General features: G+C 44.4%; 1 protein-coding gene across 5 annotated transcripts in view; it reads right to left on the bottom strand.

Annotated features, from left to right (window-relative positions):
- The window catches only part of ZFHX4 (zinc finger homeobox 4), a 179,889-nt gene that overhangs the window by 9,835 nt on the left and 148,052 nt on the right, over positions 1 to 22,002 (bottom strand). For 3 of the 5 annotated variants that reach the window (XM_019643596.1, XM_019643599.1, XM_019643597.1), the window contains exons 5-10: positions 20,941 to 21,009; positions 14,402 to 14,518; positions 8,078 to 8,211; positions 7,645 to 7,845; positions 6,961 to 7,078; positions 1,228 to 6,447 (exon numbers count right to left, since the gene is read on the bottom strand). In XM_019643596.1, coding sequence (XP_019499141.1) covers positions 1,228 to 6,447; positions 6,961 to 7,078; positions 7,645 to 7,845; positions 8,078 to 8,211; positions 14,402 to 14,518; positions 20,941 to 21,009 — 5,859 coding nt within the window. The remainder of the gene's footprint in view (positions 1 to 1,227; positions 6,448 to 6,960; positions 7,079 to 7,644; positions 7,846 to 8,077; positions 8,212 to 14,401; positions 14,519 to 20,940; positions 21,010 to 22,002) is intronic. The other 2 variants (XM_019643600.1, XM_019643598.1) reach the window with 2 other exon arrangements.

The raw sequence follows: 22,002 nt of genomic DNA, 5'->3' as shown, positions 1-22,002 counted from the left end.
CAAGGGGCCATTTGCTATCACTGTTATCATGTCTCCAGAGCTAAATGTTAAAATGAGAACATTGTCCTAAGATCACATGGCAAGATTGGTTTTTCTAAGAGAAGAGCAAAATTGAAAAGTCTGAAATGAAGTCCACTTTGTGCAAATGAAGAAAGCTCTCCCATGTTTTGGAAACTTTCTAGAAATATGTAGTTATTTCGCTCTAGATAAGTCTCTTTAGAATGTCAAAATTTCTTTTTAAAGAGAAAAAAAAGGCACTGTTGATTTGAAAAATAAAACTTGCTTTAAAGAAGAAATTGTAAGAGAATCTTTTTTCTATTTTGGGTAATATATAACTTTTACATAACATATAAAACATTTAACATTTGTTATGTTTGGCTATGTGACTGCCTAGCACACTACATTCAATTTTTTCAACCTAATATAACTGGATACCTATACTTATTCACAAAATGAAAACTGCACAAATTATGTTTCTCCTGATGAACACAGAATTGGATTTTCTCAGGTTGCCTCAAATAGCTTTACAACTTCGTTTTGATTTAATTATAGACTTTGGCTGGGGTGGGGGTCTGAGTAGAAGGGCATGGAGTAATGTCAATATATTTCTAAGGTGGTAAATGTATTTAAATAACAAGCAACCATGGATGCTGCAAAAATCAAAATCTTATAGCCATGCCAAGTTACAAATTACCCCAGAAGTCATATTTGTTGGTAGTTAAACTTTAAACATGTGCTATTACCTGCTAGGTGTGATGTAGGCGAATTCTTGTGGCTAGAAGGCCCTTAAACTTTTGAACTGTCTAGCACTTATGGGGAAAACAAACAAACAAACACACCACCACCACCAAAAAACACGTTCCTTAGAAAGAACATAAACTAAGATACCAATTTAGTGCTTTGCTTCCTTAATATATACACCAAATCAGTATTGCAATGAGTGTATAAAAGGAATATTTCTGAGACATAAAGACTTAACCATATAAATCATGAGTATATTTCTGAGACACTACTATGACCTACCTTTATTTTTATTTCTCTGCGTATGTTCAGCTTGACTTACTTCCCGGTTTGTAATAATTATGGCCGAGAAAATACATATATTTCAAATAACTTAATGGCTTCACTTACTGAAAAGAACTCCACATGGACGCTGTACTTGGTTACATATGCTTGGCGGCCTAATATAGCTAATTAATTAGACTGCTTCTCCTTGACATGACTTACTGTTTGAATTCTGTGGGAATCCGGGCAAGGAAGATGGACCGTTCATTCCAGGGAGAAGGACCGGAGGAAGGCCAGGGAGTCCCGGGTAGGCGGCTGGCAGGCTGATGCCGTGAAGGGAGCTGCTGTCCATCATGCTGGGCTGCTGGACCGCCAGGCCCAGCACATCCGAGGCTTTCTTGATACGATCAAGCTCTTGCTGTGCCATCAGCTGCCGCACGGTGGTAGGAGCCAAGTAATCTTTCTCCCGGTCCAGCTGACTCCCCACGGTCTCCCTCACTTTGGAAATGTGCTGTTTGGAGAAAATGTGATCTCTGATGGACAAGCGGGCAGAGTACTTCACCCCGCACAGGGTGCACTCGGGTTTGGAGCCTTCCGTGCCGCTCTGGTTGATCATGAAAGGCTTGCCGATGTTGATTTTGAACTTCTTTTCTTTGGCCCTTGCGTTCTGGAACCACACCTGGACCACGCGCTTGGGCAGGCCGATCTCGTTCCCGAGCATCTCACATTCCTGCATGGTGGGAGTTCGGTAGTCGCTGAAGCACGCCTTGAGGACCTTGAGCTGCAGGTTGCTCATCTGGGTTCGGAACCGCTTGTGACCTGGCCGGTCGTTATTTTTGGATTTGAAAGGGTTGCCGGATCCAAAAGGGTTGGGCGAGCTCGGGTCCGCGATGCTGGACGTCTCGCTGCGGTCGGCGTTGTCGTCGGGGTCATCGGTGATGTAAAAGCTTTGGTCGTGGTCGCCATCTTTGTCGCTGAAATGCATGGAGGGGCTCGTGAGGGAGAAGAGGAACTTTTCATCGCAGACCTCCGCGGTGGGGGTGGTGGCCGTCTTGGGCAAAGCGTCCAGCGTTTTGGGCTCCTTAGGGGACAGGGCGGGCTTCGCGTCCCCGGAGCTGCCGGCGGTGCTCTCCACCTCGGCGTTGCCCTCGTCGCCGGTGGTGGCATCGCTGATGGCCGTGTTGACGGACGACGTCTCGTCGAAGTCCGCCTTGCTCTGGTCGTAGCCGGCCTCGGCGGGAGGGGCGTGCAGGTGCTCCGCGTCCTCGGGGCCCTCGGCTTTGAAAGACGACGGGCTCAGCAGGTTCTTGGGCGACAGCTCCGCGGTCTTGCTCACCGGCGTGGACACCGTGGAGGCCAGCTCGTTCTCGCTGGACGCCAGGTCGATTTTCGTGAGCGGCAAGGACGGGTAATCGAAGTACATGTATTTCTGCGGGCTCTCGCCCCCGTCTTCGGCGGCGATTAACGGGCTGGGGGGCAGGCTGTACCCCGCCTGCTTGCCCTCGTTCCAGTGCCGAGAGCGGATGTGGCTCTCGAGGGCCGACTTGGCCTTGAACAGGGCGCGGCAGAACGGGCACCGCTTGTGCGACTGGGCGGGGCCCACCGCGCGGAACTGGCCCTTCCGCTCGCGGGCGCGCGTGTTCTGGAACCAGACCTGCACGACCCTCTTCTTCAGCCCCACCTCGCGCGCGATGTGGTCGAGCATCTTCCGGGTGGGGTTGGAATCCAGCAGGTATTTCTCATAGAGGATCTCCAGCTGTTCCGGGGTGATGGTGGTCCTCAGGCGCTTGTCGCGGTGCTGGTCCTCGCCGCTGTTGCCTCCCTCCTTCTCGCTGCCGTTGTTCTCTTCCTTCTCGTCCAGTTTCCTCTTCAGGGAGGCGGCGACCGTGGCGGGGCCCGCGGCGTGCGAGGCGCCGGGCTGGGGGGCCATCTGTGACAGGGACCCGGCCAGCAGCGGCCCGGTCATCAGGGGGTTGTTGGGGTCGAAGATCATGTAGGGCATATCCATGGGCCGCTCCAGGAACGGGGAGTGAAGGAACTGGTTCTGCGCGGCGAGGAAATGCATGTGCTGATGTTCCTGCCAGAGGTCCAGGCTCGGGAAGGCCACCGTGCACTGGTCACACTGGTACTGGAGCAGCTGCGGAGGTAGGCTGTTCTGCAGAGGCGTCATGGGCATCTGCAGCGGGCTGGACGGGACCGGGGTCTGGGAGGCCGAGGGGGGCCTCCCCATCAGTTGGGGTTGTTTGGGGGGCTGAGGCGCCGGGTCCGAGGAGGCAGCGGAGGCTAACGGCAGGGCTGGCTTGGCGCCTTGAGCGGGGGGCGGGGGGTCACTCTGCTTTGGCTTCTCGGCGGGATAGTCAGGTTTGGGCGACGTCTTCTCGGGCTCGGGTTTGGGCGACGGGATGAGAGGGGTGCTGGCCCCGGAGCCGGAACCCGCCGCGGGGGCGGCGGCCGCGCCCCGGGCCGCGTCCGTCACGCCCGACGCGGTGCAGTGCTTGTACACCACCTGGTCCGTGGCGTCCATGGAGTCCTCGGTCTGGCTCTCGTCCTGCGCGTCGTCGTCCTCGTCCTTGTAGCACTGCTTCTTCTGGTGCGTGATCAGGTCGAAGATCCTGGGGAAGACCACGCTGCACTTCTTGCACTGGTACTGCATGCTGGCGGTGCGCACGTAGCGCTCGTTGGTGAGCTCGCGCTTCTCCGCGTCCTTCGCCTCGGCCTGGTTCTCGTAGCTCTTGCGGGCCTTCTGCCGCGCGTTCTGGAACCACACCACGATCACGCGGGTGGGGAGGTTGAGGACGGTGGACAGCTGCTCGATCTCGTCGTCCTTCGGGTAGGCGTTGGTGTCGAAGAAGTCCTGCAGCACCCGCAGCTGGTAGTCGGTGAACCGGGTCCGGGAGGAGCGCTTGCTGAACGAGGCGTCCGCCTTGTAGTGCTCCAAGGCGGCGGGCGGCGGCTCCAGGCGGAGGTCCTCCAGCACGGTGACGGGCGGGTTGCTGAAGTTGTACGGCGAGTCCTTGTTTCTCTGGCGCTCCTTGAAGAGCGTGTTGCGGAACCAGTGCTTGATGACCTTCTGCGACAGGCCCGACTTCTCCGCCATCTCCTGGACCTGCTCCTCGCTCGGGGAGTTGTTGATGTCGAAGTAGGCCCTCAGGATCTTCAGCTGGTCGTCGGTGATTCTCGTCCGGGGCCGCTTGAACTGCGAGTGCCGCAGGAAGCCGGGGTCCAGCCCGAGCTGCTGCTGGCAGAGCTGCGTGAGGTCCGCGGAGAGCGCGTCCATCTGGGGCATCTGCAGGGCCAGCTGGGGCGGCAGGGCCGGGTGCTGGACGGGCTGCATCATGATGGAGGGGAACAGGGGCAGCTCCAGGGACACCGGCAGCTGCACCTGCGGGGGCGCGGACGGGGGCGGGGGCGGCGGCGGCGGCGGCGGCGGGGGCGTCTCGGGCGAGGGCGGCGAGATCGGGTACAGCTTGTCGTAGGCCTCGCGGTACTGCCGCGCGAACCTCTCCAGGGCGCCGCAGGGGAAGAACTGCCCATGCACGTGCTCCTGGTGGCTCTTCAAAATCAGCACGTTGGAGAAGAGCTTCCCGCACGTCCCGCACTCCAGCTTATCCGGGCTCTCCCCTTCCCCGCCTCTCCCCTTCTTCTGCACTTTCTGCCGGTTTTCGTTGTACTGGATGACCAGCTCGAAGCCGAAGTTCTCCAGCAGCGCCTTGGCGGCGTTTCCGCGGGCCCCCGACGCTATCCGCGGAGGCGGGAGGGCCGGCTCCGAGGGTTTGGGCTTCTTCGCGTCTTTGCCTTCTTTGAGCCCTTCGCCGTCGCCTGCCAATTCTTGCTTTGGCTTGTCTTGCTTTTCGGCGGCGTCTTCTGCCTCTTTGTAAGGTGGCATGTCCTTCATGGCCGGGCAGTCCGCGCTGGCCAGGTTGGGCGGGTCTTGTTTCGGGGCTTTGCTCGCCTGCGGCTGCTGCGGCTGCTGGGGCTGCTTCTGAGACGGCAGCGGGGGCTGCGCGGCCTGGTACTGCTGTGCCTGCTGCTGCAGAAGCTGCAGCTGCGTCTGGCCCACGTGGTGTTGGGTTTGAATCTGCTGCTTCAGGTCCTCGAGCAAGGACCCGGCCATGCCCGTCACGCCGGGCATGCCAAACGCCGCAGAGCCCGGCAGGCCCAGGTCCGGCCCCAAGCTGAACTCCGTCCCAGGGATGTAGAAGGGAAAGAGGAACTGCGGCTGCTGAAACTGGAGCAGCGCTTCCGGGGTCATGGGGAAATGAGGCAGGAAGGCTGGGTTGAGAAACTGAGGCTGGAAGAAGGCCGCCTGCTGTTGTAACTCGTGCTGGAGCTGCATCTGAATGTGTGCTGGTGACTGCGGCGGGTGCTGGGCAGGCTGCGCAGAGATCAGTTCCGGAGTTGGCTTTTTACTTAATTCTTTGGCATCTAGGTGGCTGTCTTTGCTGCTTACGGCCGCTAAACTCACGGACTCCAGCATCCCCTGGCCGGGGCTGTTAACGTTTGCTGCGAGGCTGTGGCCCCCGGGCTCCAGCTTGGCCGCCCTGGCTTTGGTCTGATGGAGCACGGACCTCATGTGGATCTCCAAGGTGGAGCTTTGGCTGTACGCCACGTTGCACGTGCCGCACTTGTAGGGTTTGTTGTCTGTGCTGCTGTTGGTTTCTTGAGGAACGGGACTAGAGGCTTCCTGCAAAACCTTTTTCAACTTATGCAGATGAGACACTGAGTTATAATGGACCAAGAGAATGTTCTTCTGGGTGAATGACTCTTTACACACTGTACATTTATACGGGCGGGATGGATCGAGGAATTTCTCCATCGTGAAATTTGGCCCTTTTCTAAAAGGTAAGGTCCGCTTTGGTTCAGAGACCATGTCATCGGGAATGGAGCTGCTGTCGCTTCCTATAGGGCTCGCCTTCCCCTCATGGTCCACCTCGTATTCTCTCTCCATCTCCTGCTCCAGGACATGGTCGTCCTGGGCCATGGTTTCACTCTCGGCCCAGAGTTCGCCGTTCACGGGCAACGAGGCATAGAGCTGTTGAAGTTCGGCCTCGCTCAGCTCGGGGTGGCCTCCTTCCAAGTGTTTTTTTAAAGCCTGGAATGTACGGAAACTGCGCTGGCAGAAATTACACATCGTCGCGGCCCGAATCGCGTGATACTGGGAATGTATCTGAAGCTTCTGCATCGTCTTGAAGGCCAGGCTGCAGTGGTTACAGCGGTACTTGTACACGTGGCGGTCGGAAACAGACAGAGGCTGCCTCTTCTGTGGCTCGCTTAATTGATCCTGCAGTGTGTCGGGGATTTTCATATCCTTGCTGCTATTTTTGTTCCATTCCGACGTTTCCAGGAGCTCTTTGGTTGGTTTCTGCTCCTCCGTCTTGATTTCCACGCCAGCCTTCGCATCGTCAAGGCCTGCCATACTTTTGTCATCCACTGGACTTTCACCTGTGTGACAGAAAGCATGAACGGATCACTTACAGGAAGGACGCCTGCTGCTTGTGTGCCTATCAATAGAAGTAGGAGACTGCACAGGTTTCTGCTTAATTGGTTCTTTGAAGACATATTTATTGAGCAACTACTCTAAGGCAACCATTATACTGGGCACTTGGGGACACGAAATCGCCCCTGGCCCTCAAGGAATTTTAGGGCAGGGAAGAAAAAAAGTCACAGGTAATTCTAGGGTGATACAGTCAGTGCGACACCAAGGGGCATACCTCAGTGTTCGGGAATTAGAACCACAGAATATTCTTGGTCATCAACACTTGGGTCTCCCAAGGGCAATGACAGATAACCAGAAAACTATGCGTTGAAAGAGATAACTCTTGGAATATTGATTTTCCGCAGTGTTTTGTTTGTTTTTTTACCTGTTTTATTTTTTTAAATCTTTCATAATAATCATCTTGGAGCATCACCACACATGCAAACCCCTGAAGTGATCCTGGTCATCGGCTGGCATACCTGAATATTTCCCTGACCCCTCAGCTGTGATGGCGGCAGGTGTGTCCCGCTCCGATTTCTCAGAGGCTGCCGCTGGCAGAAGCAGACTGTTTGGCATCATGACATCAGGGACAGGCACCTGTGACAACGAAAGCGGTTCATGTCAAAACATACATGAAACATGTCAAACGTACCAGAAATCACAGACTTCCATCACATCTGCCGTTCCGCAGTAGCATAACCCACTTTGATTTTTCCAGCCAAAGCAGGGCCATTTTGTGGCTCTTACAGGCCACTGCTATCCCTTCAAATTTCAGACCAATGCTGTGGCAATGCTGTGGTGGCCTTTTCTTAAAATACGGTTTTCGTAGGTCTATTTTTTTTATACTGACACTCGAGAAAGTTTGAAATTCAGTGTGTCCACATGATTCATATAACTAACATTATAGGTATAAACATAAGGTGACAAAAATATGTTACTAAATAAGATAAGCCAGTAGCATAGTGGTTTCTTTTCCTTAAGCAAAAAAAAAGATAACAAATGGACCTTGAATGGTGATAACTGGGGTTTGTACAACACAGTCAGTGAGACAGCTTTTAAGCAGCAAAGAAGAAATGATTTTCTATGGACTCGTAATTGCAGATTTTGTGTTGCCGCCTTTCCAGAGATCGCGTCACACATGCATCAACATTTGGTGTCCTTACTGTCATGAGCAGCTTCTCCACACAGTCCGGAGACACGCTGTGCAAATGCGTCAGATGCAGCTGGAGATGCATCTTACTGCTGAGGACGTCCTGGCAGAGGGGACAGCAGATGACGGGCTGCACTGAGTGCTGTGACAGGACGTGCATCTGGATACGACTTTGGTCCCTACTATTGTAGTTACAATAAGGACACTGATAGAACTGGAAAACAGTGAATAAATATGACCACTCTTAGTTAGTGAATTCTGATGACGTCAGAGGCTAGAAGCAATACCAGGGGGTCATGGCATTGCCTGTGACAATGTCCCCATACTGTTCAGCAGCGTGGAGTCATCGGGGGCTCTAAAACTACCAGAAGCCATAATACAAGATATTGAAAAAAAACAACAAAAAAAACAGGTTGACACTGCAGAGGGCAAAAAAACATACTCACCTGTTCGTGACAGAATTTATTGTCCTCTGTTGGTTTTGATCTTTTTGTTGCAACATCTTCTTCTTTTGCCAGCAGGAGTGGCTGGGTCACCCCTGACACACTGACTTTTAGTTCCTTTTCTGGTGTGATGATTCCTGGGTCCCCCAAAAAAGAAGAGAACACCTCAATTTCAAACGACTAACAAATACAGATGTCAAAACCTGAAATAACGTATGTCTTTCATATTGCTCTGAATTTAAATCCGCTGAGTCACACACACACACACACACACACACACACACACACACACACACACACACACAGAGGACACTTTTAAATAATGCTAATCTCAAAAGGCAAAAAGTATACTTCTTTGTGTCCACCGACTAAGTGGACTTTATAAATATATTTTAAAATGTACTCCTGTCTCGTGTTTAGATAACCCTAGGTGACCTTGAAAGATTCATCAATAACACTTGCTCTCTAGTGTCTCAGAATGCCTTTACCACATTAAAGCAAATCCACTCCCATACACGAATGCTAACTGAGAACATAATTATTTTTACTAACGTTTAATTAACCTATCTCTTGTTCAAAATGCTGGGACACCAAACACATTTCAAAATTCTGAGAAGAGCTAACTAGTTATAATTCAGAAGCAAAAATGATACTCTTCCATGATGAAGGTAGGCCTGAAAAATTAACTACCTGTTACATACATATCACCTGCTGTTTTTTTGTGACTTACTCTTTGCTGTACACATACTACTGTCGTCCAAATCTCAAGAAGACAATTGTTTTTTATGAGGTTAATCCAGATATTCAGTGTTCAAGAGGGTTTACAATTTTGCCTAGGTGAGCAATGCAATGCGTAGGGGGCTCACCCATCAAAGAAAAAGAGTGTGCTTCTAATTTCCCAATCTAACGGAAAATTCTTTCCAGCATCAATTTTCCCGATAATCTCCTCTGCGAGGCTGGATAGTACAGCAACATTGGGTAGGCATGTCACATACATCTCATGACAAACACAAAACCTCATTTACCAGCCATTCCAATCTCATCATAGCGCGGCATCATCTGACCTTTTTTCTGCTGTTTATTATGAGTATTTCTAATTTTAACTTTCAATTTTCACCGTCTTCCAGTCAATTTGCAACTAAATTATTTCCAGGGTGAGGACACTATCACTGGACAACTGGGTGCAAATACATCTTGAAATGCAGTGAAGCTAAACCATTGATTGCTATCAGACTCCGCGTAAATATAGTCTAGGCGTAATCTGATTGTATGCTGTGCATGAAGATTTATCTTGATTTTTTTTTCAATCCACATACGGTTCATATAAATGAACAAATTGCAACTTATTGCAAAATAACCCAGTTTTAATTTAAAAATAAGGTCAAAGATGTTATGGAAACAAAGTAAAAATGAACCCCCCCCAAAAAAATAACATTCTTTTTCCATCCTGGATGGAGATGCATGTTTAAACCATATAAACAACTTCAGGAATTTTGAATTCTGAAAGGAATTTAAAAGTAAGAGTGTCTCCAAGGACAGAAAAATTAAAATAGAATTTTAAGGACATAATGATGATAATTTTACTCCCTCGGCGAGTTTGTGGTAGCTACAGAATTAGTGCTACATTTTCAACAAATTACACTGATATTGATTTCTGGATTTACAAACATCAGATTTTATTTAAATTGGTACATTTTCCCTATACATACAGATGCCTTGAGGAAATTTAGGTTCTTTCTAGATAGTTGAAAACAATAATTTATCATATTTACATTTGAATGAAAAATTTGAGAGAGACTGAAGAATTCCATTACATTGATCAAACACTGTCCAGGTATTTGATACCCAAAGATAATGCCAGAAACAGGAATGTTTATTTCATAATTAATTCTAGCATAAAAAAATAGGCTTTTCTTTCTCAAAGAAGAATATACTCTGTGCTATTGTTTTTAAAGTGTTAGAAATAAACGTTCAGGAAAATAATATGCTATAGAGTATCTGCAAATAAAATTTACTGCTAAAGGTGTCAGATCAAGTTGTATAAGATGACTGTCATTTACATCAGCCAATGCCCATCAGTTCCTTTCTCCTGTGAGGCTGGAAGATTGTATTTTGAAAATTCTCCATTAGGGAGTAAGAATATGTTCCTTTAAGAAAATAATACTGTCATATAGTCCCTTATCATGCTGTGTTTGTGTACATGGTAGAAACAGACATGACCAAAATAAAAGTTGGTCCAGTTCCTTATATGATCAGAGACTGTCACAGGCCCTATGAAACATCAGACATAGAATAAACCTTCCAGAAACTTCTGAATCTATTGAATGTATAGCTATGGCCTTATTTTCATAAATATATGTATTCTAATATTGGTACTATAAAAGATAAAAAACAACTTAACGGATTTCAAGCTTTGAAACATGTTACTATACTATACATTGGTGTACCTGTTTGTATAGTTAATCCATGTTATTTTTAGGCTTATTCATATTTATCAACAATATAGTTGCTTTTGAATTTAGTGACAGTCATGCCGCACCAAGAAAATACCAGTTAAGGTTTTAGGGTCATTTCATAGCCATTGTGATAACTGTTGGCCACAGTAGTCCCTCCAATATATATGTCAACTTCAGTATTTTGGGGCTACTTAATTAAACCATGATCTTAATGTAAGCTGGGAGCTGTGTAAGGACGATTTTATTTTAAATTAAAAAGAAGTTATAAATAGAAACTAGGCCCTCCTATTTATAGTTAGGCACCCCAGAAATGCGTGCCATTAATAAGAAGAGCAGAGAATGCCAAAATGTGATCACATAGACACAAACAGACTCTTGAGGATACGGCAGTTCATCAGAATTTTTTGCAAAGTTGATAGAAGTTACATTTTATGCACGTGTGCCTTTTCTACTTTTCAAAGGGGTGCTATCTCAGGTATTACGGCCTCCCTAGTGAATTATAAGGGCTCAACTCTGGGGTCTTTCTCTGCATTGTTTATCCTAGAAATACATTAAATAAGGGCCAATCAATTTTAGGAAGGTTTTGATTAAGTTTGGTGATTATTCATAGTTTATATCTGTAACTTTATTTGAAATAAACCCTGTTTGATGCCCTAGACAAAATTTTGAAATGAGATCATAAGCCATTTTGTGTTATTAAGGACATCACAGTATTCTCAAAAAACAATGTCATTTTAATGCACTTAAACTAAAAAAAAATGATGTCTAATTATAAATAAGCACTGCCAAATAGATGAGCCAGTGATTATCTGTCAGTTATGAGATTATTTAACTTGCATGAGATTGCTAATATAAAAATGACATAATTCATTTCAATTCAGATACCGCCTACTTAATAATTTTCAATCCCTAAAATACAGAAGGTTGCAAAATGGTTTATACTCATAACAAGTGAGGAAAATCCAATAACACATATGTACTCAAAGCAAATCATGAAAAAATAAAACAAAATACTGAGTTATTATTTATGAATCAATGTATTTGATGACATTTGAATACTATAAAACTTGGAGATAACAGATGTTATTCAACTCCAAATAATTTTAAATTATAATTACCGTTACGGTCTTCTCTTTAATGAGACTAGAATGAAAGGATAATTTTAATTGCAATAATGAAGGTTAATTTCCATCCTTCCTCATGTTTACTCCCTTATTAAAAAGTGGTCCCCTTCGCCATGGCAGAGACATATTACATTTTCAATGCAAATGTATTAATCTGGATAAACTCTATATTAATTCTCGTACTGCACAGAGCTATAATTTGGATTATAATTAATCTAAAGTGGCACTAGATTTAAATGACAATATAAATGAGGCATTAGGAGGCTTTTCTATTATGAATGAATATTCAACAAATATAACTTGCATATTGCCAAGTCTCATTTTGAAAGCTCTAGTCCTAGAGATTAATGTCAGCAACACTATACAACAGCTTACACAAACACAGTCTTCCTAACATGTGTTAATTCCTTGCTGTCTAAAAAATTCTGTGTTAAAGCGGGGTCACACTGTTTTCCCATCTAACACATTAAGATAGTGATTAATTTGTAAGTTTGCTCATAGCTTTAGACATTTCTAACTGACATGAGGAAAACACAATATGTACATAAACGGCTACTCAATCAGGAGAAATATTTACAAGCGGGGGGGGGAAAAAATCCGTGCAATAATCTTCTCACCTAATTGCATTCAATTTAGAAAGTGGAAAAGTTTGTTAAAAGTTCGTGTTCGTTGTCCATAACGAGAATTGTGTTGAAGTCTGGGAGGTTTCAAGGCTAAATATTTGCATCTCGGTAATTGCTTTTGGTTGGTGCTCAAAGCCCATTTTTATCCCTATAGATACACGTGGGGAGGCATTTCTGCAGGGATAAGAATGCATTTGAAATGACTGCCATTACGCAACGTTCTGTGTCCTCTCCTGTGCTCCAGTCCTGTCTATATGGTACAACTAGGCGCTCAAGAAAGGGCAATAACTCATCAGGCCATTAGGGAGTGAGGGAGCCCATTATTTATGCAGAGCAGTCCACGGTGCTGGTGGGGGTGGAGGGCCCGCCTCTGTGGTACGTTCCAGGCAAGACCCTTCCCCCCAGTGGTGAGCCTGGAGCTATTTTCAAGTGACTCCCAGAATCCATCCTTTATAAGGTATTCGATATTTAAAGCCCAGCACGATGTCATAGACCTGAGTATTACGCTCGGTGAACTCTTCTGTGCTAGCTCTGGGTTTTGCCTTCTTCTGACACCTGGGAGGGGTGGAGCCTGCCGTCTCTCCTGGTACAATGGTGACAAAGACGCCACTGAAGGAGCGCAGGCAGAACCCTGCCCTCCCGCAAGTTGTCTTGCCGAGGTCCACCCTAGCGTGAATACACGGACTCCCTTGGTATTTCCAATTCCTTTCAAATGAGGCTTAGATAGCACTACCCTTGACCTTAACTGATCGCTAGGTACTTCAAATTCCTTGTCAGTAACCTCAGGAGCCGGCTCACTAATATACAGCTATGGCATCTTTTTTTCTTTGTTTTTTTTTTTTTTACATTGCTTTAGGCTCAATACCGACCTTAGATCCTCTTTGTTCAAGTCAAATTAGAATCATATGTTAGCCACTACATCCTGGACGCAAATTTAAGTGGCACTTTCTCACTGGACTCCTGAGAGCAATTTAGCATTGAACGGTGTGGGGCGAGGAGCAGGGCGGCCCTTCCAATACTTCTCGAAGAGAATGCAGAAAAACTAAGATACGCAAAGACTGAATTACAAATGGGGGATAATTCAGGTTTAAATAAACTTGCATGTAAAAATGATATTTTGTGCACAACCCAATGTCTTCATAGTGAAAACAAGCTTCTTTATATGCGGCTGTCACTGGAACTCAAGAGAAAGATAGATGACTACCTGAAACTAATAGGCTTGAACCCGTTTCAGCACTTCTTCTGCTTCAATGAGTCCAACATAATAAACCTAGGTATAGTGTGCAGCAAAAGTAGCCAATGTAATATTCATTGGGGCCACATATTTTCATCTCATACATACAAAGCACGGATGAAGTCATATATTTGCCAAATCAAACACAGAAAAAGCCTTAGGTATCCACACCAGATGCTGGCCTAGGCTTTGTTTGTGCACAAGTAAATGTCACGACATGAGGGTTTGTTTTCAAAGACAGTAGCTTTCATTACTGGGATTTGTCTATTCCAGAAGATCAGAATTACCCAGCACCTAATCCCTTTTCAATGATATTTCCTCTTGCTTAGGCTGAATCATCCGTAAACTTTTTTCACTGGATTTTGTTTGAAATGCCTCAAATAGATGCCCTTAAAAAGGGCAAATTCCTGAGTGTAAGTTGTAAAAAAAAAAAAAGCAAGGAAAAACAACATTTATTTTTAGGGTTACGTGGTATGTGTGTGTCGGGGGGTGGGGGGAAGGTTGTCTGTGATTGAACGAAAAAATTCAAGTGATATCGAATCCTGTGCTTATGAAAAATTAATATGCCATCAGAGGAATCACAAGTATAGCTAAGATTAATGAAAGGCGCTTAAAAAATTACAAGCACACAAACTGATTTGATTAAAAAATAATCTCGCTGGTCGTCCTGTAATATTCTTCAACTTATCCACATCTATTCCGTCAGATGGTTATGATTAAAAATAGGTCAATGGGAGGTTACTGATAGAAATCGCATGCAATGAATAGTAGTGGAGATGTTCAGGCAGTTTAAAATGAATAAAAGCTTTTAATAAGCTTGGGGGTGGGTGGATAAAGGAAGGGCTGATTGGGGCAGGGGGAAGGAAAGGCAACGGATTCTCGCATCTTACCAGACTCTTTATTAGAGTTTTTGCCTTCGCCAGTGTCTCTCTCACTTCTGTCTTTCTCGTCCTCCTCAGCCACTGTTGTAGGTTTAATAGCTCCCTCTGCCTCCTCACCTTGGTCTTCTGTTAAGAAAAGCAGACCCGTCAGTAGGACTGAAACCCGCCCTCTCCCCCACATGCACACTCAAATCACTACGTGACCATTTAAAAACTTGATTCCTTATGAATCATCTGCAGACGTTCATTCTCAAAAACGAACATACATTTATTCAAAACCCCTGGATGAGAACCTGCTGACGCTACCCGTGCGAATTTTTATCTAAAGCGACTTCGTGTATATCCATTGAGAAAATGGACCTGTACTAAATGGAAATAAAAGAAATCACTTTTAAGTACAGTGGAAGCTAGGAATGATTGAAAACTGGGTGCAAGGCAGTTCTGTCATTTCAACAGTAGAAGCTTCGAGGCCACCTGGACCCCCTGTTCCCTGGATGTGGATAGATGGCAGAGCAAACCAAATTCTTAGAAAAAAAAAAAAACTCTTCGTGGAATAATGTGATAATGACAGGTTAAATGTAAGACAGGTGTTACTCCTGCCTTCAGTCCCCAGACCCCAGAGGAATTCTTTGAAATTTGTCAGAGTGAGATCTCCAAAGTTCAGTTACATTGGGATTTTTTTTTCTATAGGGGGAGCTATGCAGGGCATACGACATAAGAAGGTCTATTTCTTGTATGACAACCACATCACCCCACACCTCATTCACGGGTTCACACCAGCTAGATTACATGGAAATCCTCATAGTAACTCAACCCTATTTAATTATTCTGTAAATCTTAGCTATGCCGCTGCTGGTGGATTAATCTGTTTATGCAGTTAGCCTCTATGCTGGGTCTGTGTAGCACTAATCCGTGAAAGGCCCACTGTTCTCTTTCATCCTGTGATCATTTGTCTCTCACTGCGCTGATGTCACATTTTAATGAATTTTTAGCAATCTGAGTAATGCCAGATAACCAGGCTTGCAACTCCCCACAGCATGGCAGCAGAAAAAAAAATAATAAAAATCATATTCCCCTGTTCAGGTAGGAATGACATAAATTAGGAGAAGAAGGCAGAATGGGATTTGAAGCACCAGGCTGCTCAATTTCATAAAATCTTTAATGACCATATAAATTAACCCTGGAGAGGCAAAAGGTCATCGACACACATATGCATACGTTCTTCTATTTGCTTTTGATAAGCAAAGCTTTTATGCAGAGAACATGATACAATTAACCCTTCAATAACCAGACAAAACGCTGCTATGGACATTTTAAGTGTCAAGCGTTAACTGAAAATTACACACTGCATAAAATTTTCATTGCAAATGCTATAGTGATTGAAAGGGGAAATTGTGGCCCTCTCCACACCCCATGTTTTATTAATAACGTTCTGACAGCGGAATGAAATATCCACTGTCATATGTAGCAGCTGAGCACAAAAAAAAAAAATTGCTATTTAGTGCCTCTCTTGCCACCACGCTCTGCAACCGTGTGAGGGGCACACAACCAAGGGGGGCAGTTCTGTGTTTCACCAGGGCAACCCCAAAAAGTGAAGGGGGAAAACAAGACATTTAATACATTCGAAATAAGAGTCTGCTTCTACTGTGAGTCTGGCGAGGCACCATACAAATCCATCCACTCCATATTTGCACTTTGCTACTGAACAAAAGCAGAGGGGAGGTCGCCGTGGAAGGGGGTGGGGGGGGTCAGTCATCTGAGCATTTGAGTGAAGGTTCCCTTTCAGGCAAACACACATGGACATGTGACTTTAAGAAGAGAGAATGGACACTTCTCATGGCGCTCGCCTGCATTCTCCCGGCAGTGATAATTACTGATCAAACACAGGCTCCCCAGCACGGGCCCAGGCTGGGTGGGGACTCCGGCATGGTTTGGGGAGGCTGGAAGTCTGAGCTCATGACCGGATTGGGCTGTGTCCCTGCCAAGTCCACACACGTGACGTGACGTGACATCCAGTGTCAGGCCGCGACCTATGACAACCCACAGCAATTACTTTTCAGCTCATCCTGGGCAAAGGATGCACGATTTCTGTGAGTAGATTTACTGGACCTTTACCCCAGGGCTGGAAAATGAAGTGTCAGAGTGCTACCAGGGTCCTTATCTTGAGGGGACATAAAATGGTAAGGGCTATCGCAACTCGCATTAATAAAACATTGCGTGTCAGGAGGAGAAAACGAAAATTATGAAGGTCCTCAAAGAAAAACTACAGTATAATCTGGGTCTCATCAGACAGTTTTCGCAGGGTCCAATTCTTCATTTTCTAGGATGTGTTTTAAGGGCGACAGAAATTCCCAGACATGTTCTTCCATACATCACTGTGGTGTCTGACCTCAGCCTGACCCTGGCAACAGTTTGAGAAATCTGAATGTGAACAAAGACTCTGTGTCAGCAGCAGGGAGAGACTGTGGGATAGACTCTCCCCATCAACTTAATCGCAAACAGCAGTTCCGAGGCCATAACTTAGCCCGGCCCTTCCAAGCCACAGCTCATAACCTCTGAGGTGGATTGGCCCGCATTGCCTCTGCTTCTGTGACTCCCCCCTCCCCGCCCCCCCCCCTTTTCTGGTTCTTCCTTTGAAGTAGGCAGGCAATTAGCTCTAATGCTCAAGCAATTCAGACCTGTTTTGTGGTTTCGAAGGCGAAAGCTGTTTATTACAGGTAGGCTCTTTGGAGCCATAGAACTTCGCAAATTTTTAATCATGCAAAAAATAATCAAAGGGTAACTGATATACACCATAAAGTTTCATACAAGTCCCACCCCACCCCCGAAAGTCACTTTTATTCTAAAGAGTTTTTGAAGTAAAGTTGACATTCATTTTATAAATAGACTTTAGAGTTAAAAGTATGAATGCGGGGAAATCACTTTATCCAGAAAAACTGAACACTGGATTTGGGGAAAAGGGAAAGGGTGCTACATTCTAATTTTCAAGTATCACGCTTCCTCGATTGTAAAAGGCCATATAATGTAAGATGCTTTGTAGGAAAAAAAAAATATATATATATATATACACACACAATATATATATATATATACACACACAATATATATATATATATATATATACACACACATATATGACATTAAACGTGTTAAAGGGATGCCTTAGAAACTGCAGAAAATTATATAAATTCTATTATGTAAATTTTCTAAATAAAGATACATGAAATTCCAAGATAAAGATGCTAAGGCAGTTTTCACTTTCATTATTAAGTTTCTTCACTAATCTATGACATATAGTAATAATGAAAGTATTATAACATCTATTCATATGTTACACTTTATGATACGAATGTGCTTACAGTTAAAATGTGCATTAGGGTCCGGTAGAACTTCCCAGTTTTCAGACAATTGATAATATATTTTAATTTTAAAATGTTTCCAAATAATACTGTAGTCTTCTAGAAGTGCAGCACAATTAATTTCCCCTAGCATTTTTATCATGGCGGAAATGATGATGGTCCTAAAGGTTACTTTACACGTCCACATAAGCTATATTTGAAAGAAAAGTTTTGAATGACTAGCTTAGAGTTATTATCATTGAAGAATAAAAAAAAACAGTTAGAAAAACTACTATTAATTTATCCTATAACATTATAATATACAATATTTAAGCAATTCTACTCCAGTGATGTACCTCTGATCTAAGCGTCAGAGAACTGTGCTTGGTTCCCAATGGTCTATACACAATGGGTTTGAAACCCCTCTCTCTGTCTTCTAAGGAAAACATTACATGCTTTTTAAGCCCATGGAGTCGTCATGTACAGAGGAAACAGAGGGCAGTAACTTAAGCAGCTTTAGTTTTATATACTGAGCATCTATCTCTTCAAGACACCTGGCTTATAAGAAGCCTTCCCTGGGCCCTTCTACTGTCTTGCTGCCCAGTCCTCACCCCCAACCTTCAAATCTACTCTCCGTATGATCTATTTCTATCTACTTAAAATCTTTCAGGGACTCCCATCCCTTATAAAGAAAAAGTTCGATCTTCTGCACATGGCAAGAATACCTCCAAGGGACACGGTCCTTGTTTACCACGCCAGTGTCTTCTTTCTTCCCTTCCTACCTGGCACTTAATATGTAAGAACAGTTTTCTCAAACGGTATGGCAGCTGAATCACCTGGAAGACTTGTTAGAAATCAGGCTGCTGGGCGTCATCCCTCGAGTTTCCGATTCAACAGGTTAGAGGGAGGCCTGAAAAGTCCATCTGCATGTTCCCAGGTGATGATGAGGCCCCTGGTCCAGGGACCCCATTCTGTGAACCACTGTTCTGGAAACACGCGGCTGTTATCGATGCCTTCTTCCTATACAGACCATTCTATTGCCTCGTTTTATCTAGGACAACTTTTCTCCACTGTATACATGGTTTTGTTTTGCTTCGTTTGTTTCCTTCAAGCCCACCTTGCGAAATATCGGTTTCATCATCTGTGAAGATGGAGTCAGTCTTGCCTACCTCAGAGGTTGGTTGTAAGACATACAAATCAGTCAGCACAGAGCCTAACACAAAACAAGTATTTAAACATGTTAGCTGTATCATTACTAGTACCATGAATTACTTCTCTCTCCAAAAAGTCTTCCTTGAACCTTGAGCTGGGATTAATGTTTCTGAATAAGATTGTCTTCTTTTTCCTGAACATCAATGTCAAACAACCTACCCTAGTACGTGGAAATTACCTTTGGATTACCTACTTTCCCTAATAGGTACACACTTGCTGAAAACAGTGATTATCTCCTTTATCTTTATGCCAGGAGCACCTGGAACAGTGCCTGCAATACAGTAGGCAGGCAATACAGGCTGGCTGGCAGTCTGAATTGAATTTAGGAAGCAAAACTGGGAGGAGAAAAGGGGAGTCCCCTCTATGCCATCCCTTTATTATTCCTTATAATAAAGCAGAAAAGAGGTATTTGTTTGTTCGGTTTCAGTCTGGTTTGGGTATGTGTGCATTTTCTCTTTCTACTAAGTCGCACTCATCATTCAACCCTCTCCAGGCTGGCTTCACACAAATTGCTCTTCTCAAAGCCACCAACGATTTCCATGCTGTGTACGGTAAGGGGGACTTCTGTGTCTCTGTCTTCCTTCACTCTCTTTTCTCAACAGAGGTTACTCCCCCCTTCTGGGGACCACATTTTCAGAACCTCTTTTACTTGCTTCATCATGGTTGTTGCAATCTGAAAATAACTCATTTGTATAGAAATCATGTCCAAAAGTGAGAGACTTCATCTGTCTTATTCATGACGTATGCCCCGCCATCTCTGGCACTAATATTTTGAAAATAGCTGATGATTCCTAGTTTACTTACTTGGGGTAACTAGGTCTATGGCATGGTGTCATCCTCAACTGAGATGGAGAAAAAAGAGAAGACATGGTTTGACAGAAAAAAAGGTGTTCGACTTGGAATTTTTACATTTGATTTCCATGTAGAACATCTCCATGAAAATACCCAGGAGGCATGGGAGTATCTAAATATAAAACTTCTCAGAGAGATTGAGATGAAGATGCAGGTTTTTGTGTCTTTGTTTACAAAACAAGAAAGAAATGTAGTCACAGGAAATGGTCTCTAATAAGAGACACAGTTTGGGAATTTTTTGTCATGGTCTTGATTTTTGCCCTATTATTTCTAATCTGATCATTTATGAAATCTTTTGAGGTGGGGGAGAGGAACTGGATTTGGGCTATTGTATCTTAAATATGCCATCTAGTTTTCTAGGAAAAAACAACATCTAAAATTAAAAAGTATTCATGAGACATGCATAGGTGAAAGTAAAGTTAACTTTGTATAATTTCTTAACAGGGAAATCCTGACTTTATATTGGAGGAATGTTTTCACTTGCAAAGCTGTATTTTTATTTAAGTATTTCAATACCCCATTATGAATGTGAAAGTCTTTTTTAATAACCATTTTTTGTTCTATATAGCACACTACTATTCCAATTGTATAAATCTAGAAACTGGGATCATGTTTATATAGCAGAAATAAATGAGGTGTGTTGTAGCAACATGGGTGAATTTCCTCTTAAATTATCTGTATATAATGCAGTTAACAAGGCACGGCTGCCATTTTTAACATACACATTGCACACAAAGCACCGAGACTAGTGAATGTGTTGACATAGCTATACAAAATCCAATCAACCCATTAATTAACCAAACATAACTCCACCAACTGGGCTGTTGGACTTGTGCAACAATAATATCCGGCTTATTGACTTATACTTCGTATAAAAATGGACCACTTCGGTGAAACTTCATAGTGTATAAATGTAGATGTGAGAAATTATCCAGCAGAGGTTACTTGTTCTTTAAGTACTTACTTTACATGTGCATCCAAATATATGGACGTTTTTTATTTTGCTGTTAACTTATTTGTATAAGGGATCTGATCATATCAAATTAGAGCAGTTCCAGAGATCCATTTATTGCGTAAATTATGAGAGGAACAACTGTATCTCATTGAGGACTGACTCAATTTTGAGGATGAATAGACCGATTTTACCTGAGGCTGCTCTCAACGGCTGTTCCGTAAGGTCATCGTCACAGGTCCTGGCTCCCAAAGAGGCAGTGTCTGCAGAGGACATCAGAGTGAAAGGTCGTTAGCAGACCTCGTCCAGCTCTGCAATCGGAGCCAATACCACAGGAACCCAAAGTCTGGCTTTCAATGAGATAAGCCATCAGGTGGAGCTCAGGGCAGTCTCTCTAGCGCACCTGACATCCTAGTGAGCAGCAGTTGGCGAAATGGGTCCAGAGAGTGTGAGCTTAGATCTAATTCTCGATGATGAGCAGCACACAACAGATATAACAATACCGATAAAATATGGAAGCAGGAAAATCTCATTCAGCTTCTTCCCTCTTAGATATCTGGCCAAGCCTACATGATAGGATTATGTATTATAATGACAATGGCACATTACATAAATTATGAGCATACTTTTACTTCTCTGTCAAGGAAGCAAAAAAAGAAAAAAAGAAGAAACAAACTCAATATATGGTAGCTGATGTGAGAGGCCAAAGCCAAAAATAAGCACTTAAGGAAACTTGAAGAATATGCCCAAGTAATCGAGAACCCCATATCTTTTTCCTGATCTTTTATTTGAGCTCCAGAGCCTGGCGCTAACAATGTCCTGGTTTCCTCACCTTAACCCCAAACACAAATCATTGTTTTCATCCAATTCCATTCTTTCTTTATGTTTCCTGTTGTAGAGGAATCTAGAAAAAAAAACCAACTAGCCCTCAGAAATCACCTTCAATGCTTCATTCTTCCTCCACACCAAGGGACCACATGCTCTGGATTCCATTTGGCAATGTCTCTTGTCATTTGTGTGTCTCTGTTCCTCTTTTCTCCTGACAATTTCAAGAGCCTCCACCGCAATCTCCCTGCCTCGAATTCCCTGTCGTGCCAATCAAACCTCTCATAATATCTCAAGAGCTATCTTTTAAGGATACAGAATTGCTTGAGTGCAAATCATGGCTCTACCACTTTCTTTTTTTTTTTTTTTTAGCTGAGCCATCCTGCTACCTGTTGGCAGCTCAGTGGCTGCTCAGCTCGGGCTGGACTCGA

The sequence above is a fragment of the Hipposideros armiger genome, unplaced genomic scaffold (genome assembly GCF_001890085.2).
Source record: "Hipposideros armiger isolate ML-2016 unplaced genomic scaffold, ASM189008v1 scaffold_80, whole genome shotgun sequence".
Classification (NCBI taxonomy): Eukaryota; Metazoa; Chordata; class Mammalia; order Chiroptera; family Hipposideridae; genus Hipposideros; species Hipposideros armiger.
Note: the sequence above shows the minus strand (reverse complement) of the source record. Positions and strands in the feature narration are given on the sequence as shown.